The 18,465-nt window shown below is 46.7% G+C and overlaps 1 protein-coding gene across 4 annotated transcripts in view; it reads left to right on the top strand.

Moving 5' to 3' along the window:
* ARG2 (arginase 2) overlaps nucleotides 1-18,465 on the top strand; it is a 37,467-nt gene that overhangs the window by 8,466 nt on the left and 10,536 nt on the right. The window contains exons 1-2 of one of the 4 annotated variants that reach the window (XM_045014206.1): nucleotides 2,120-2,310; nucleotides 2,804-2,876. The exons of 1 other annotated variant lie outside the window; for it this stretch is intronic. In XM_045014206.1, the coding sequence (XP_044870141.1) occupies nucleotides 2,194-2,310; nucleotides 2,804-2,876 (190 nt within the window). In that variant the 5' untranslated portion in view covers nucleotides 2,120-2,193. Of the gene's footprint in view, nucleotides 1-2,119; nucleotides 2,311-2,803; nucleotides 2,877-8,000; nucleotides 8,047-18,465 lie in introns of those variants that run through there. 2 more of the 4 variants (XM_045014207.1, XM_045014208.1) reach the window with 2 other exon arrangements.

Raw genomic sequence — 18,465 nt, forward strand, 5'->3', positions numbered from 1 at the left:
GTATCTCCATGAGAGTTTCCTGGAGATCTCTGAGGCAGATTCCTGTGAAGTGAGGGAGTCAATCAGCACCCTGTTCTGCCGCTCAGACTAGGCATGTGGTGGTACAGGCATCATAGAGACACAAGCCTGCTTTCTGCAACCCTCCTGCCCCCAGCAACTCACTTCATTGATTCCCAAAATCAAAGCCACTTACCAGGGGCCTCCTCTCCTGTTTGCACTTCACTAAGATCTAACAGCTGTGACTGGCTAGCCGCCTCTGGTGTAGAGAAGAGCTCCTGGCTGCATGCATTTCTGACCTCTGAGTCGTCCCCTGCCTCTGGGTCCCCCTCTACATCCTTGTCCAAGATTTCCTCCTCCTGGCTCGGTCCACTCTCGACTGGCAAGCAAGCCACTGAAGTATCTACAGTGGCCTTCATAGTGGAGGTGGGGTCGCCACCGAGTATTGCGACGACCACCTCTTTGTAGAACTGGCAGCTCGTGGGTGCAGCACTGGAGTGGCAGTTTGCCTCCTGCGCCTTGTGGTAGGTGTGCCGCAGCTCCTTCACTTTGACCCTGCGCTGAAGTGTGTCACAGTCATAGCCCCTTTCTGTCATGCATTGTGAATTCTGTCCGAAGGTATAAATCCTACGTCTGGAGCGCAGCTGGGACTGGACAGCCTCCTCTCCCCAAATGGTGGTGAAGTCCAGCAGCTTGGCATTGCTCCAAGTGGGGGATCGCATGGTGCGTGGAGCAGGCGTGGCCACCTGGAAAGATGCGCTGAGACCACTGCATGAGTCACTGAGCAAACACAAAGGGGACTTTCAAAATTCCCAAGGAATTTATGGGGTGGGGATGATGGTTGGTCACCTGAGGACAGGGCAGCAGAGTTCAAACCAATGACCAGAGAGGCAAGAACAGGCATTGTGGGAAACCTCCCAGAGGCCAATTACAGCACTGTAATCAACCAGGATTTCTACACCGGAACCATGGAGCTGTACCCCTGGCGCAGAAAGCTATACGCCTCTCATCAGGGTGGTTTTTTTACAGTGTTGCAAATGTGCAGTTTCTGTGCACTAAGTGGCTTGGCAGTGTGTACACCTCTGGAGTTACAATGCAGAAAGCTGCTTTACTGTGCAGAAACCTGCCAGTGTAGGTGAGGCCTTAGTAACATTATAAAGACCTAACCCCCTCTGTAGATGGCACAGTTGGCAATCCAGCTGACGTAATTACTGGGAAGTGAATTAACGAATCCCACTGGCGAACTCTCTTTCCTGGGTTGCTTCTTAATTAAAGTGCTATAGCTATGCAGTGTTTTAAGTGTAGCAATGCCCTCCGTTAAGTATGTTTGTTTGGAAATGGTGTGTGTAAGCTAGTGAAGGGTCAGTGATAGAGCATCCAGAGAAGTATCCCCTGATGTATGTTAACTAGGTGGAGTGCATCATGCTTTAGGTGCCGCTGTCTCTATAATGGCAGGAAGGAAGGAACGGTGGAGCGCAGGACTGTGGTAGCTCCGTGAGGAGACGTGGCTGCTGGAATGGGGCGGTTGGGAGGAGTGGGGGACACGCTGGGCAGGAGCTAGTCACTGCACAGCACCCATCAGTGACCTTCCCGGCCACCTGCCAGCAGTGCCTGATGCCGCGTGGCTGGGCTCACCCGCCCTGCCTTCGGGGGAGAAGGGTGTTTGCAGCACGCGCAAGTTTCAGGGGGTGGCGGGGCCCTGCGTGCGGCAGCGGGGAGACTCGAGCCTGGCCAGGACAATGGGCCTGGCACGGGGACCGTCGGGAGGTGGCCGCTGGATCCGAGCGGCCCCGAAGGAGCCGGTGCCCGGGGGAGAGGTGAGGGCTGCGCCCCCGAGAGGAGCCCAGCGGGGATGGGTGGGCGAGGCGCTGCGTTGGTCTCCCGTGTGGGAGCGCGGCCGGTTTCCACGGGGGGGGAGGGGGAGGGGGAGCTGCAGCGGCCGCGGGGAGGCTCCAGCAGGTTGCCGGCAGGTTCCCGGCCGGGCGCACGCGCGGCGCACACCCCCAGGCGGCCGCGCTGCCATTGGCCAGCCGAGGTGGGGCCCGGGGGTGTGTCCGGGGCGGGGCTCCGCCCGCGTGCGGGGGGCGGGGAACCGGCTTCTGGCTCCAGCGCGGGTGGCCAGGGAGGCAGCGGCGCTCGCGCGCGGGTTAAAAGGGGCAGCGCGGCGGCCGCGCGAGCAGCGAGCGGTTCTGCATCATGTCTCTGCGCAGCAGCTTCGCCCGGCTCCTGCGGAAGCAGGCGGGCTCCACGCTGCAGCTCCAGAAACCTGCCCACTCCGTGGCGCTGATCGGAGCCCCGTTCTCCAGGGGGCAGGTGAGCATCGCGCGGGGCGGGGGGGTGAGTGTGGCCCGCCCCCAGGCGGCAGACGGGCTCGGAGAGACTCGCTGCTCCTCAGCACAAAGGGATCGGCGATCCCGGCACCCCCGAGAGACGCTCGGCGGGCGGGGGAACCGGCCGCCCGGCCGGCCGGCAGCGAGGGCGGGTCCCGGGTGCGGTGGGAATCGTGCTCGGCTGGTCGCAGTAGCCGCGATGTCTCGCTGTCCCAGCGGGTTTCCCCGGGGACTGCGTGGCCCAGGCTGCGGGGTACAGTCCCTCCACGCTCCTGTGCCAGCGAGGACACGCTGCCGCTCCCACGTGAAGCGCCCTCGGGGAGCGGACCCCGCGGCGCACGGATGGCCGGTCGGGAAGGAAAATACCCTCCCCAGGGCGATTCGCGGCTCCCTGTGATTTCCGCGTCTCAGGCCGTTTCTGTGAGCACCAAGCCTCGCCCCGCGGTGGATCCTAACGGAGCCCCTTTGTCTTACAGAAGAGAAGAGGGGTGGACCACGGCCCCGCTGCCATAAGGAACGCGGGGCTGACGGAGCGGCTCTCCGGCTTGGGTAAGGGGCGGGCGGGCCGGCCACGTGCAGTAGTAGCGGCTGGGTGGAAAAGTCGCCCCTCGCTGACACGACTGGGGCCATTAGGTGCCTGGGGTTATTGCATGTCCCTGCATCCCCGTTGCCTTAGCGTGACTCACTTAGCTGAAACATGAATCAGCCCCACACTCAGAGCTTTCTGCTGGAAGGGGTGGGTACCTCCCTGTCTAGAAAATGTCTCTGCCTTGTCCCTGTGAAGTAGGATGAATCACAAAACCCAATATCTGTACTGGGCCAGCAGCAGAGATGCTAAGGATTGAATGGGGCATAGAGACTTGAAAGTAGGCTATATACTCCTGTTAAAAATGTTTGTGGATTTGAACTAACTTGCACAGAACAGACATAATTTGTAGATATGTGGATATTGGGCAGTTAAATGTGTAACAAATTTGAATGTGTGTAAGGGAGGCTTTGGTCTACAGAAACTTGGGTGTGCCAGGCTGAACATCTAGATTTTTAGGTGTGGAAATTTCTGAGTACCATTCAGACAATACTTCTGAGAATGTCAGCAGCAAGTGCAAATCGCTTAATTCATTTACTGCACTCCTTCAAATAATCAGCTACTTAGCTCAGCCCCTTAATAATAATACCCTAGCCCTGTCCCAAAAAGGAGTCCAGAATTGTCTGAAGAAAACCTCAGGTTTTTGTCTCCAGTCTTTCATCTAATTCTTGTCTTGCATTGAGAGGATATAGGAATAGTGCTAGCTCAACAGAAAGAAAATGTGATCTTGCCTTGTTTGTTAGTAGGGCTGGAGGTAAGCAAAAGCAAATGTTTGGTCTTGTGTAGTCTCAACAATTTATAGCCCATTCCCTCCTAGTTTCAGAACCAGAGAAAACAAGTATACTTACTTTTTTGTCAATGGCTGGATAAGAGGGTCAGGCAACTTGCAAGCCAAATAGTAGAATTCATGCTTGTGGTCTCAGTAGCGAGGAGTAGCAAGGCTTGGCAGAATGTGATTTTTATTTATTTATTTTATAATTTTGATGGATAGTATCAATGTTTGTTGATTTTAAATTTTTCACAGTTGTGCAAAATTATGGGTTTAAAGCTCTGGGCTCCTCTCCGGGGCTTTTAAAAAAAAAATTAAACGTTAACATTTGTGGGAAATTATGGGGAAGATCAGACAATAATTTATGACAGTAGACAGATTCAAAATGCTAAAGGTTTATTAACTGCTAAAACAATTTGTCAACATTGCATGTCAAAATGTAGGAAGTAAATCTCTTTAAATCAAACTCAAAGTACTTTGTATACTTTGCAAGCAGCACTTTTCTTATTTTGCCTGTTTGTAAATTTCTATTATGATGGATGGAATTTTTTTGTCAGTTTGTGTGTGTATGGTGAAATTTTGCAGTGTTGTAGCTGTGTTGATCCCAGGATATTAGACAAGGTGGGTGAAGTAATCTTTTATTGGAAAAATTTCTGTTGGTGAGAGAGACAAGCTTTCCAGTTTACACAGAACTCTTGTTCAGATCTGGTAAAGGTACTCAGAAATGGTACAGCTAAATAGGAGGTGGAACAGATTGTTTAGCATAAGTATTGAACACATTTCAAGGGACCATTCACATTAAAGTGGCCCATTAACATCCTCCAGTCAGAGGGGGCCAGGCTCAGATTCTGGAGCTGAGTGTCACTCCCTCTCCACCCTTCATGGGGGCTGGCCAGGGCTCCCATGGTGCCTCCTGAATGTTCCTCCATGCCCCCCCCAAGGGGGGCACACCCCACATATAGGGGACCTCTGATCTATAGTCTATAAAGCTGACTGTGTTCCTTGGGATTGTGTGCGTGCGGAATGGACCGCAAGGTCAGACCTTAAAGGGTTAATTCATGATGCCTGCATGTAAATCCTATTAATACTAATTGCATATAAGTGTATGCATGGAGGGGAGATTAATCCCTTAATCACCAGGAAGCTATATCTTCTTCTCCACAACATGGAGTCCTATTCAGGCAGATGATGATGTTCAGCAGATTTTAGTATACAGCGTTTACCCTATCCTACCCAGATCCTTATGATTCAATAGCTAAAAGCTTCCAGCCTGCACTGCTTAGTATCTATAAATGAGTTGTCTGTTACCACCTCACTCCATGTTCACTTTTTGCATCATGCAGCATCTCTGGATATAGGCCACAACAGCCTTTGGCCATATTATGATAGAAAAATGATTGATGGCTGTGTCATCCTGAAGTAAAAAGTGGGTCTGGAGACTGGAGAGTCTTAAATTATCTAAAATCTCTGGAATTCAGAAGTTACCAGATGTAATAGAAGGCTATAATACTCAAGGGGGATTAGGCAATTCTTTATAGTTTATCTGTCAAGTGACTCCAAAATTCTTTGACCAGTCAGTTAGTCTGTAGTTAACTATGGGGTCGTCGTCAAATAGCAAAGGTCTAATAATTCAGTTTTGTTAAGAGGTTGTACCCAAATCCAACCTGAATAGAAATGTTTCCATGACACTGACAACCAAAACTTCAATAAAAACTTCTGTTTGCAGGATGTTTGTTTTTTGTTTTGGTTTGTGGGTCATTCCCTCTCTTGTCCCCCCTCCCTCCCCCATTTCCAGGGGAAGGGATATCAGATTCTTTTGACACTGGAAATGCTATCTTTTTGTGACCATAAAAATGAAAAGTGAAATTGACTAAGTGTAATTTTGTGTCCAAGTCATATGGGGAAAAAAAAATGAATAAATGGTGGAAAAAAAATTTCCTGGCTCAGATCCTCAAAGGTATTAGGTGCCTAATTTGTATTGATTTCAGTAGGAGTCAGGAGCTTAAATATCTTTGGGGATCTGGACCTCCGTGTTTACTAACTTAAAATATCAGTAAAGCAGGGGAAGGACTTAATTTTTTTTTGTCCCTTTAAATATTAAAAATTTTCAAGGTCTTCTCTTCTTTTGTTGCTAAAATGCACTTTTTACAGCACTGATATGAGCTGCTGCTTTTCTATTCATGTCTGTTGTTGTCTTAGTGTTTTATTGCTGCTTAAATTTCTGCAGCCCTGTTGATGAATAGGGTCAGGTGGTGTGTGGATTGCTATAGACTCTGCCAGAAGGGGCCCTCACTGACAAGCAATGACAGACTCAGTCAGCATCCACAGGGGAGAGTTTTATATGGTAGGGACAGCCTATTGCAGTGTGGTATCGAAGGTTATGGGGGAAGTCACTGAGGGCGAGGGTGCTTTGTGTGTGGCTGTTGTCCAATGAGGAATAAGATTGAAATTCAGCAAAGGATTTTTATTTTTCCCCTTCGCCTGGCAGGAGGGCTCTGAATATATACTATTGCTATAGTTTCTTTTTCTTTTTGTTCATTTGCATCTTTCTAATGTTACAGTAGATAATAAAGTGAATTTACAACAGCTGTTGTGTGCACAACACTGTTGGTTATGACTAATCTAATTTTCTGGACCTAAATTCCACTATTAAACTCCTGATTCCCAGCAAAGGAAATGAGAGTGAACAAAAACACTAAAAACCTTTCCCAAGATCTTAGGACTCTGATAAAGGAATTAAGTGATTCCCCTTCCCCCCACTGTTGGTCTTTAGGTGGGAGGAGGGAGGTAATATTGTGAGACTGAGAAGCTCCTTAAAGAGATGTAATAACATTTAACTGAAATATACAACGTCGGAGAATATCAGCCTCACATTAATGCAGCTTTTGAAGCATTCACGTTCATTGCGTGTCCATAGTACATTCAGCATGGACGTGAGCGTGCAAAGAAAGCTTTTATGTGTGGTGTCCGTACTCCCAACTAGTTCAAAGTGGGGTACATGCATGCATGTTGTGTGCACACCTGGCGATTACATGTGCCAGGCGCATGACATGTCCCAGCAGAAGAAGGTGCAGTGGAGGGTGGATTCTGTGGGTATGTGGGAGCCTAAGTGAAAAGGCTTCTGCTTCCTTCTTCCCCTGCAGTAACATGAATTAATGAAGTGCAATATTCTTTAAAAACAAGTAGAAGAAGCTTATTTATTTGGAGGGGGGGTAGACTGGACAGAAATTGTGGCTCCTCTTTTCTGTCTTACTGGGGGGGAGGGGGGTGTTTTAAATCAGTATATTTTAAGTGATTAGTTTCCCTTGACTTATATTAAAAAATAAATAAAGGTTCCTCGCTAATGCCCTGGAGTTGAGGTGGTAAAATGCATGAATTGTACCTCCTGATTCCTAGATCCTGTCTGCAAGCATCTTTGTTGCTCTGGATGCTGAGGGTATGTCTACTCTGCCTATGTGAGTGTGCCTCCCGGGCTGGGTAGACAGAGACACATTAGCCCTGCTTAAGCTAGCACCCTAAAAATAAGGGTGTGGAAGCTGCAGCATGGGCTAGTCACCCAATGTCTGCACCCTTATTTTTAGCATCCCAGCTGGAGCAGAGCTAGCGCATCTCTGTCTACCTGGGCTGGGAGGCATATTCACAAGTGAAATGTAGAGGAGGCCGTGTGTGTGAACTCAGCATCAGGTTTTATTCCCCTTCCATCATCCCAGTTTTTCAGATGTGCTTGTGCCTGAATTAGGGCCCAGATTGTTATAAATAGTTGTTAGCACAACTGCTTGCTTTGGGGTGGTGAAGGGAAAGGAAAGACTTTAAACTTTCCTGTCTATATTGCCCCTTTCACATCTCACCCTCAATAATTGATATTTTTGGGAGGGAATTTTCAGTCCTTGCCTTCTGCCTTAACACACACACACACACACACACCCCCGCGCGCACACGCGCATTCTCTCTCTCTTTCTCTCTCCCTGAGATCATCTGGACAGTGCCCCTCCCCCCATATAATTTTCTGCGCTTCCTTCCAATGAAGTCCTGAGCTGCCCCTTTCTTTCCCTTCACCCTGAGGTCACTACAGCAAGGGTTGCTGTTGGTATTGCTGTCATCTAGCTGGCTGGGGCACACACTGCTTCTCAGCTGCTCACTTGTGCTCTTACTGAACAGAGGGATGGAGCCAAGAGGCAGAGAACATCCCAGTCTTACACAACTTGGCTGAGATGAGTCTGAGCCCCTAACCTGCCTTTCACCCTCCGAGCAACAGCGAAGAACGGCCTCCATCGAAGACTTAAATAGATTTCCTGGGGTCAGCTGAAAACTGGAGATGCAGGCATGAGGGCTAATGCACCAGAATCCTGAGCCAAAAGCTGTAGGTGAGAGAAGTTTAGTCCTTCCTTATGTTACTAATAACTAGGCGTGGCACAACTTGTTTTTGTTTTTTGTTTTATAACTTTGAGAGATGTTTGTTCATGTTTTTGAATTATTGATTTAAATTTTCAGTTGCACAAAATTATAGGATTTCAGCGTTCATTTTTATGTTAAAAATTTTTCATAGTTGCTGAAAATTTGGCAGTGCGATTCAGAAAATTAAAGCTTTATACCTGTTAAAACACAATTGTCAACATCACATGTCTAACTATACAAAGAAAGTATCCCTAAGTCAACAGAGCCTACCTGTTTTTAGTGTTTGTTCACTAATCTGTAACAAGCCTAATTCAAAAGTCACTGGATTTTGACTCTCATAAGCTCTCAAGCATCATTTTTCTTTCTTTGTCTCTGTAAATTTCAATTATTACTGATGAAGATTTCCATCCATTTGTGTGTTGATGGTGAAATTGATATTTATTGACATCTACTGATAATCTTATCCTTCTAAGTTTGCTACTAACCCCTGAGACTGACAAAATTTTAAAATCTAATTGGCCAAGTTTGTGAGGCCTTATACTCAACTTGATGTCATTCTCTGTCTCAGCTGTGCTCATCCTCTCACTGGAAATTACAGTATTGACACATTGAATTGCTTATCTTCCAGACAGAAAAGAAATAAGGATGGTGGTGTGGAAAGGCCATGGAGGGAGGAGGGTCCTGGCATGGGGGAAGGAGGGGGTTATGGAGAGTTCCTGCAATAGATGGGGATGGGAGCATGGCTTGTGGGGTGGAGGGAAGGAGCCCCTGGTGTGTACAGTGAGTTTGGCCTACAGAAGCAACGTGGTGTTGGACACTTGGTGTAACTTTCACTGTTAATGCTGCCTGTCCAAGCTGACTGAAGTGCAGAAAAGTAAACAGGCTTGGACTGGCCTACAGTGATATTTCTTGAGAGGCCTCAGGACTTGGAGGCCCTTGACCAGTTGCAGGTGAAGTACAGACTCTCAGCAAACTGAAATCCACAGATCCCCTTGGCAGTGGCATTTGCAGTCCCCTTTCCTAACAGAGGAGAAGACCCTCTTCAGGGTAGGTAACCTCAGCTTGAGCTACCACTGCCCTGATCACCCTGGGGGGCACCTCTTTTGTCCTTGCAATGAAGGGCCTTGTGTCCCTAGTCTGCCCCTGTCTAGTTCTTGTGTGCTGACTAATACAATGGTATGCTGTTTGGGTCCCCAGATCACAGGAGATCAGGTTGTGATTTTAAAATCAAAAGCAACGCTTATTGAAGTTTAAAGATATGTCTGAGCTGCAGAGTTTGGTGGCCAGATATGGGTTTTTGGTTTGGAGTGCTAGAGGGGAGGATTGGATTAGCTATGAAGTTTGGATCTGGATCCAACCTCCCAGTTCGGCTGACTAGATAAGTAGGGGGACATAATGTCATGGAGGACTAATGAACTGGCTTGTGGGGGTAGAGGGAGACTTGCAAAGAGAGGATGCTATGATGTTGGGCTCTTCACTCACATAATAGCAGAGTTTCATTCTGGTAAGGCTCAAGAGCTCTACATGGCCGCTCAAAGCTCTCTAGGAGTAGAGCTCTGCTCCGGCTACGCAGGAGCAGCATAGCAGGGAGAAGACAGCTGCTGTCAGCTGATTAACCTAAAAGGGAGAAGCTCTACTCCTTTGTGACTAAGGGTACGTCTACACTATTCGCCAGATCGGCGGGTAGCGATCTACCTATCGGGGATTGATTTATTGCGTGTAGTGTAGATGTGATAAATCGATACCCGATCGCTCTCCTGTCAACTGCTGAACTCCAGTTCGGCGAGAGGCGGAAGCAAAGTTGACGGGGGAGCGGCAGCCGTTGATCCCGTGCCACGAGGACACAAAGTGATTCTAAGTTGATCTAAGATGTGTTGACTTCAGCTACGCTATTCTCATAGCTGAAGTTGCATATCTTAGATTGATCTCTCTTCCCCCTGCCCCGCCCTCCCCCAGTGTAGACCAGGCCTTAGAAGCCTCTAAGGCAGCTACTACCACGTACTTATCCAAAACAGCAAGTCAGCCTTTCTGTGCCCCCCCTCTGCCCCCCCAAGCATCTCTTAGAGGAGGTCCACTGCGGCAGGATGGTCTCTTCCTTGCTACCATAATGAATCACTGAGCTTCCCCTGGATGCCCACTGAAGGGGCTGCAAAGCTTTTAACTGCAAATGTTGTTACTGCTCATTATGTGCTAAGAGCTGAGCAATCAAATCTTGGTAAAGTGAATTACTGCACGTGTCAGACTTACAGGAGTTAGGGTTGCAGGCTTGGGCCCACTCTTCTCATCAGCAACCCATGTATTCAAGAGATGATTAGGCTATTGAATAGGAGAGTCTGACTTTCTGGCCTGGAGTCCATTGAAACAAGCCCCCACCCATTCCATTTAGACATCACCTGAACTCAGTTTGGTCATGGGGCATATGCAGATGCCAAGTGGGATGTTTGCATGTAAATCCAACTAGGGATTTGGTATTCATGTGTCAAACCTGGATCCCATCTCAGCCGTCTCCCTTCAAGGCTCAGCCCATTAAAGCTCTTAAGCCTTTCCATGTTTCCAGGGCCAATTAAAAAAAATCAAATCCTGCCATTTATAAGGATTTCTTAAAAATCTGAGCTTCTGGCTTCATCTGTAAATCCCCAAGGTGTATCCACACTAGCCTTTGTTTCTCATATTTCCCACTATTACTAATGCTTGTGCAGTGCAGTGACTGCTGGAGCACTTGTGTAAACAGAGTTATAGGTGACTGCTAGCATTTTAATCAGTGTGTCATCTGTTATGTACTTAGTGGGTCTAGACCAGTGGTCCCCACACTGTGGGGCATGCCCTCCTAGGGGGGCACAGAGGAATGATCAGGGGTGGGGAGAGCGCAGCAGGCCCGGGCTAGCCCCCACAGGGTGCGTGCCACTGGGGAGGGAGCACAACCCAGCCCCGCTCTGCCCCTAGCTGTGCTCTAGCCCCGCCCCCAGCCACAGTCCTGGCTGCAGCTCCACTCCTGGTCCCAGTCCCAGTCCAGCCTCAACTCCCTCCCCCAGCCTTGGGCCTGGGTCCCGGATCAGCCCCAGCCTTGACCCCCTTACCCTGACTGCTCCTGCCCCACCAATCACCCAGGAGCCACAAGCCTGCTCCCAGCCCTGGCTCCTGGGGTGAGGGGGCAGGGGGCACAATTTGAAAAGTTTGGGGACCACTGGGCTAGACTACAGGGGGGTCAAAGATGCTGGTTGCCACCATTCCCTTTTTGTTCTCACCCATTGATAGCACCGGGGAGCTGCGTCCATGTTAGCAGTGATGGGAAATATTTTCAGAAAACTCCCCTCTGGACAAAGGGCCCCAGTGTAATCTGATGCCCTGTGATCATTTCACCTGCCCTACAAAGCAAAATAGTATGAGCACTCTTCTCCAGCATGCTGGTCATCTAAGGGCCTGTTGATACTAGGAAGCTTTGACATTTTAACTATACCGGCATAATTAGTGTGGGGAGCCCCCCCGAGAGCATAGATAGTAATACCAGTATAAAGGTGCTTATATCAGTATACTTTATTTTGCTTCTCAAACTGGAATAAGTTATACTAGTGTAAACACTGTTAAGTCCACACTAGGGTTTGTAGCGGTATATCTGCATCAGTAATAAATAAATAAATCACTCCCCCCAACAGATCTGGTTATACTGGTAGAACTTTCAAGCGCAGACCAGTCCGAAGTGGTATTAACTTCAAAGGCTAGTTACAACCTATGAAGATGCCAACAATCAAAGCACAAACACTCAGCTTGGAGTCTGGACACTCATTAAATAATCATCTGTCTGCTCCATAGCCCTCTTTATTACTGGGAGAGGCTCTTTACTTGTTCTTTGAAGTGGGACTTTCCTGTCACATGTCCTTTTTTGGGAAATGGAAAATTCTCGGCATCATGATCATTTGAATTTTTGCCCTTAGGTTTTGTCTGTATTCACATCTGCAACAGTTTAACTTCAGATTGGTTTAAAAATCATTACAGTGCACTCTGATCACAGTGCGGATGCTCTTAATGTAATTTAAACCATTACATCAATTTAGCTTAAATTGATGTGAAACAGGAAACTTTATTTCCTGACTCTTCCTTTTGTGTGTCCATCCCCCTCTCCTTTTCTTCCCATCCCGAGTTTTACTAAGGTGACTTAAGGCACTGGAGCAAAGAATAGAGAGCTCTTTGTTTTTCTTTCATCCCAACGCACTTTACAGTTTTTATGTATATGTGGATCCGTTTATCTTGCTTAAACTCAGCCACCTCTGAGAGAGAAGGGAAGAATAGGGTTTCTATTGGAACCACATATGGGATTGATGCGGGGGCAGTACTTCGTTATCTTAACTGGATTTTGGCATATTCCTTGTTTTTAAGTGCCATGGAATCTTTAACAACCATTTTGTTGGTTGAGACTTGGTTTTTGCCTCTCATCTGAAAGACTCAGACATATGAGGTCTGAAAAAGCTTGAAATTTGCACAGTTTTTTCAGGAACCCATAAAGTGTGTGTTTTTGTTTTTTGTGTGGAAGAGGCAACAGTGGCAAAACCATCAGGCAAAATATCAGGAATTTGGCACCCAAATCAGCTGTCAAAAAGCTAAACCGCACTGTAGGTTTTTTTGGTTTTGGTTTATTTTTGGAGGGGGGGGGGGAAGAGGGATGTAAAAATGTGAAGTGATCTGGTAATGCTGAGTTGTCTCTTCCCCCATGAGTCTTTTTGAAGTGCTATTAGTATCAGAAGGAACTGGGGAAAGCAGTGATTCATTCCTGCTTTGGTTTTTCTTTACCTGCCTGGGAAAATCAATATGTTATCTCATGTAATGGTAAAGAACAATGAGCTTGTTGCTGGGGAGAGATTCATTCTAGTGGGACCAGATGTGGCTGTCATGCCCTTGGTAGGGTTGTTGTTAGGAACATGCTGCTTTGCTGGCTTTAAGCTCATTGTGGGCTTGAAGGAAATTGGAAATGTAAGTGAGGGAGGATTCTAATGCTGGGGCTTGGACACCTGGAGAAGACCGTAAAGGGTTAAATAACATGGGAAACTTGGGGAAAGTGGTGTAAAATAGATGTCAGAATAGTTATGATAAATACAAATTCACATTCTCTGGCTTCTTGCCACCTTCCAGGGATTCCGCAGAACTGGCTACCCTGGTATCTGGAGTTCCAAGTTACAGGGCTTGTGCAGCACAATAACATTCTCATGTTATGTCACAACACATTGAGGTTGCATCAGAATATCCTGTTCTGATGCAACTCTACAATGTAAATGTTTCCCAAGCCTAGAAACTGATTTTTTTGGGGCACCCGTTAACATCAGAGGGCCCAGGCCCCGTGTGACACTGACTCACATGGGAGGAAGTTGGGAAATGTGAGGAGCTAGGAAATGTCAGGGTTTGTGGACAACCTTGAGAGCACTGAGTTTGAATGGTAGTTGACTGGTTTGGTTTTGTGGGTAGGCAGAAGATAGTAGAGATCTAGTGTTAAAACAGATACTGGTTAAAGAAATGTTTTCTTGGACCTAGATCTCAAAATATGTGCAGAGAAGTAGAGTGAGGGTATCGGGGTGTGGAATGTAATGGATGAGAAAGCCATATTAAACCATTCAGTGCATCTCCCCGTCAATGCTTGCATATATGAATGTGTATATATAATATAAAAAAATCAGTGGGTGTTTTTTCAGCCCTAGTTTTAAATTTATCACACTCTGATCCTTCTCCAGTAGGAGACTTTTAGTAAGTCTTGGCAACAAGTCTTGCTGCTTCTATTCTGCCCTCTTGTTTCAGTGCTGATCACACAATCTCCAGATGTTGTGCACTTGGGTGTCCTAGATTCACATCTATAGGGAAGATAGCATCTCCTCACCCTCCTGTCAATAGGGGAGATTTTTCTCTGCTTAGCCTAGTGCAGAGGTGGGCAAACTACTAGTCCCTGTCCCCGTCCCCTCCCCTGCTGTCCCCCCTCCTCCCACAGCCTCAGCTCGCTGTGCCACCAGCGCGCTGTGCGGTGGGGCTGCGAGCTCCTGCCGGGCAGCATGGCTTCGTTGCTGGCTCTGGCCGGGCGGCGCGGCTACCAGTCCTGCTTCTCTGAGCGGCATGGTAAGAGGCGTGGGGGGTTGGATAAGGGGTAGGGAGTCCCAGGGGGAAGTCAGGGGACAGGGAGCAGGGGGTGGTTGGATGGGGTGGAGGTTCTGAAGGGGGGGGTGGTCAGAGGATGGGGAATGCGGGGGTTGGATAGGCATGGGAGTGTCAGGGGGCCTGTCAGGGGCCGGGGGTGTGCATAGGGGTTGGGGCAGTCAGGGAACGGGGGGGGTTGGATGGGTGTGGGGTTCTGAGGGGGGTGAATAGGGGGTGGGAGCCAGGCTGTTTGGGGAGGCACAGCCTTCCCTACCCAGCCCTCCATACCATTTCTGAACCTCAGGCCAGAAAGTTTGCCCAACCCTGGCCTAGTGGATTAAAACTGCTTCAGAACAGGCTTCTTTATGCACCGGTCATAATGAATGACTCATCTGCCAGCTCTCTAATCCTATCCTCCTGCTGACATTCATACAGAAGTGACCGCAAGGCGTACGTAGATGTACAATTTGAGGCTAGTACATCCCGAGCTCTCCACTATGGCATGACAGCTACCAAAAACCTACCTGGGTTCATTAAAGCCCAGGCTCCCTGATCTGGTCTGGGGGAGGGATGGTTGTACCTAGTAGCCTCTTGCTTTGTACAGAGAAAAGGGAGCATCTAAGTGTGGTTTTTATAGATCATTCTCAGTTCCCCATGAAAGCCTTTCCATTTTGCCTCTTTACTTCGTGACTCATGAGGCAGGCATTCAGGGCAGTAATCAGAGATGGAAGAGCAATCATTGTATAAGCAGGATTACTGTTTTTGTGTGAGTAAACAGTTACATAATGAAATATAGCAGTAAATGGTCAAAGTGTGACTTTCTAGTTGCTTGCATGGTGTATCACAGCCAGCCTTCTACATAGTAGTCCAGGGTTTAGAATGGCAGCCTGGAAATTGCGTATGGAAGTCGTTCGCCTTTGTATCGTTTCCAATCCAGCCCAAGCAAACAATGAACTGAAGGTCATTCCTGACTGATGATTTTCCAGTTGCCTGTTTGTGTGGTATCCCCATTCAATTCCCTGCGTCACAAAAAAACACCCCAGTGACAGTATCAGCAGAGAGGGCATGAAGACTGAATTTCCTTGTGATCTCTAGAGCTGCGGCTTCTGGTTCAGGAATGAGCCACATTGGCAGGGTGATGCTGCTGCCTGCACTGTACAGGTGTTGTGGTTAAATGGAGATCCTCTGTTTCCAGAACTATTGGGCCAGAAATAAAATTCCTCTAAATCTGTGCAGGGAAATTATCTGCTAGTGAATGTTCCCACTTGTGGGAGCTAAGTGAAGAGGTGCATTTCACTTAAAGGGAAGGCTGGGAGTGAACATCATCCAGTCTGTTAGGACTTCTCCAAATATCCAGGAGTTTGAGCATGTGCACCAAGGAGAGCAGATCCCAAATAGTTTGATTAAATATGGTCCTGCGTTAAGTACACTAATGTAGATGCTTGGACAACTCTGAAATCAGGCTAACCCAGGTCAGTTTGTGCTGTCCCTTGGGAGTTGAGGGCAGGACTTGCTTGGCTGTCTGGATATTCCTTTGGAGTAGCTAGGACATGTTTGCTGGATTGCAGTATAAAACGTAAGCATCTGTTTGAAGTTCAATTTTTTAAATTGTTTTGAAAATAGTCCTATATATCAGATGGAAAGAATCACTAAGCCCCATCTGAGCCCCACTTCAGGAGCCACTGCAGTGCTGATCCTATAATGTGTTCTCTTGTTGTTTGTTCAGTCGAGATTTAAATGTCTCAAGTGATGGAGCATTCTCCACTCCCCTGGAGTTATTCCACAGACAAATAGACTTTCCTGTTAGGGAATATTTCCTCCTATTCAATCTAAACTTTTGATTGCTCAGTTTCATGCCATTACTTTTGGTCCCATCCCCCTTGGATTGCTCTAACACTTTTCTTCTGCTTGGTCACACTCTTAAATCCTTCTAGGAATGTGGAAGATGAAGTATGAGGATCAGTACCTTCATTGAAGTCAGTGGAATCACTTTGTATTTAAACAGGTGCACAAAGATGAAAATCTGACCTTATGGGGTTAGTAGTAGTAGTAAGGTAGTGCCTAGAAGCTCCAACTAAACCTGGGGCCCATATGTGCTAGGTGCTGTACAAACATACTAAGAGACAGGGATGGTGGGGAACTGCTTTATCTTGCACTTTATTGTTAGTTGCTTTTCCTGCTACATCCACCCCCGACTCGCCTCCCTTTGCTGTATAAATTACACTTGATTTGCATACTCACTGAATACCAAATGAAAGTGGCAAAACAGCATAACCTGCCTTCCATCTCTGTACACCACCATTTGTCAAAAGTTTGCTTACCTACACTACAGAGAGGACATTAGGTTTTTAAAAACTATTTTAACGTTTGTCTTTTTCCTAGTCATGCCAGCATAAATGTGACACACTAACATTCCCCTACGGCCCAAAACCTGTAACAGAAACACCCTCCCATCCCAAAAAAGAGAGAAAGCAGAGTTTCTACCCTGAAACAAGGCGAGAGCCAGGTACTCCATGAAATCCATCACTAGGGTCTTGGCTATTGTGATGAATTGATTTTACATAGAAGGCTGTCAGATACTATGGTGAAAATTCTAAAACAGATAGCTAAGGTAGACAGTCTAACCATGAAAACAGACTAACCAATTCCTCTTTTTGTTTTTAGATCACTTAAATTTCAGGTTCTTGGGCAATAACAAAGTGGTGCAAAGTGTGGGTTGTAAGTGCTACAGGGGAATTTTTTAAAAAAGATCATGAACGTATTTCCATTTGATCTGAATTTATCTTTTAAAGCTTGAGCCTGATTTGAGCTGATAGTGTCCTTTTTATCCGTCATAAATCAGCCCTTAAATCATTTATTATGTTTCTCTGAGGTCTTTCCCATTTACAAACTGGGAACCTCTGTATAATAGAGGTTTATCTCTAGTCTTGGTAGGGAAGTGATGGCATCCAGTGTGACTGTTGCTTAGCCTAGTAGGCAGAGGGAGGAACCCTGTGGGCTGAGAGTCCCTTTGACAGCTTTGACAGACAGACATAGAAGGAATAGAATTGTCAGGCAGTGATCTATTTAGTCTTTAGCCAGCTATGTCTGCAAATTACTCCTTTTGAAACAGGTCTTTTCAACTACTGTTGGATAGGTCACAAGTGTGAAGAGTTTGCTGGTCGCTTCCCAGTTTTCCAATGAAACTGTCTTCTCCACATGAAACAGTTTGGCACAGCTGTCAGTCTCTACTCAGGAATGGCAAGATGCTGCAGTTCTGGACTGAGGTGTGTTGACAGTTGTTTGGAGATCCAGAACTGGTAGAGGTGGCTGCACAGGGAGTTTGGCTCAATATCTGCTCACGCTCTATGCCTGGCATCATTCTCTTCCTTTTTAAACATCATGTTTCACATGCATTTAAATCCTTTATTGCCTTGTTTTGCCTCTTAGGCTGGTTTCAGTGAGTCTCATCAGCATAGAGGAGACAGTTCAAGAAACAGATGAGCACAGACAGAACTCCTAAAATGCTGATTGGTGCAGGAGGGCAGGGAGACCTTTCTGTACATAAGACAGTCCAACTATAATATTTTATGTGGCTGTTTTCTTAAAACTTGGTACAAAATATTAATTGAAATTAAGAAATAGAAAAAACAAAATATGTGCAGGATTGTCTTATGGTGACAGCACAGAACTGGGAATAAAGAGATTTTGCTCTGTTTCAAATACAAAGTGTCCCAGTCTATTTTGTGTGTGTGCGCGCGCTTCTTGTTGTTAGTTGTAGTAAGCACAGTCAGGAAAGTAACAAATACTTTCCTCATGGATACTATTTTCTAAATGGACAATCTACCTAATTCTCAATTACTGAGGGACAATCTCCACTGAGATTGTCCCTCAGTAATTGAGAAGTGATATATATTGATATATTTTGCTTTCCACAACCAAATCTCTGTACAACTTTTCATGAGTGATGAGATTTAACAATACAGTTTAGATATTGGAATCTGTTCACCAAAATTTGGGTTATTGCTGATTATGTACTCTTTGTATCATGTGACTTTAAAAACAAACTTTGTATTTGTGGATAATCTAAGCACTATACCTAGATGTACAGACACTCTTTTCCCAACCTATGTATTATATAATTTTTTAACATTAGCTTTAATAAAATTTCTAATACAGCTTGTAAGATCCTTGGAGTAGGACCCTTGTCTTGCTTATCTTGTCTTGCCTCTGGTGCTTAAATAATATCTGGTAAGAAGAGTGTATCATAAAGGTTCCAGGAGCAGGCGAGTGTTTGC

Source organism: Mauremys mutica, chromosome 4 (genome assembly GCF_020497125.1).
Source record: "Mauremys mutica isolate MM-2020 ecotype Southern chromosome 4, ASM2049712v1, whole genome shotgun sequence".
In the NCBI taxonomy this organism is placed as follows: Eukaryota; Metazoa; Chordata; order Testudines; family Geoemydidae; genus Mauremys; species Mauremys mutica.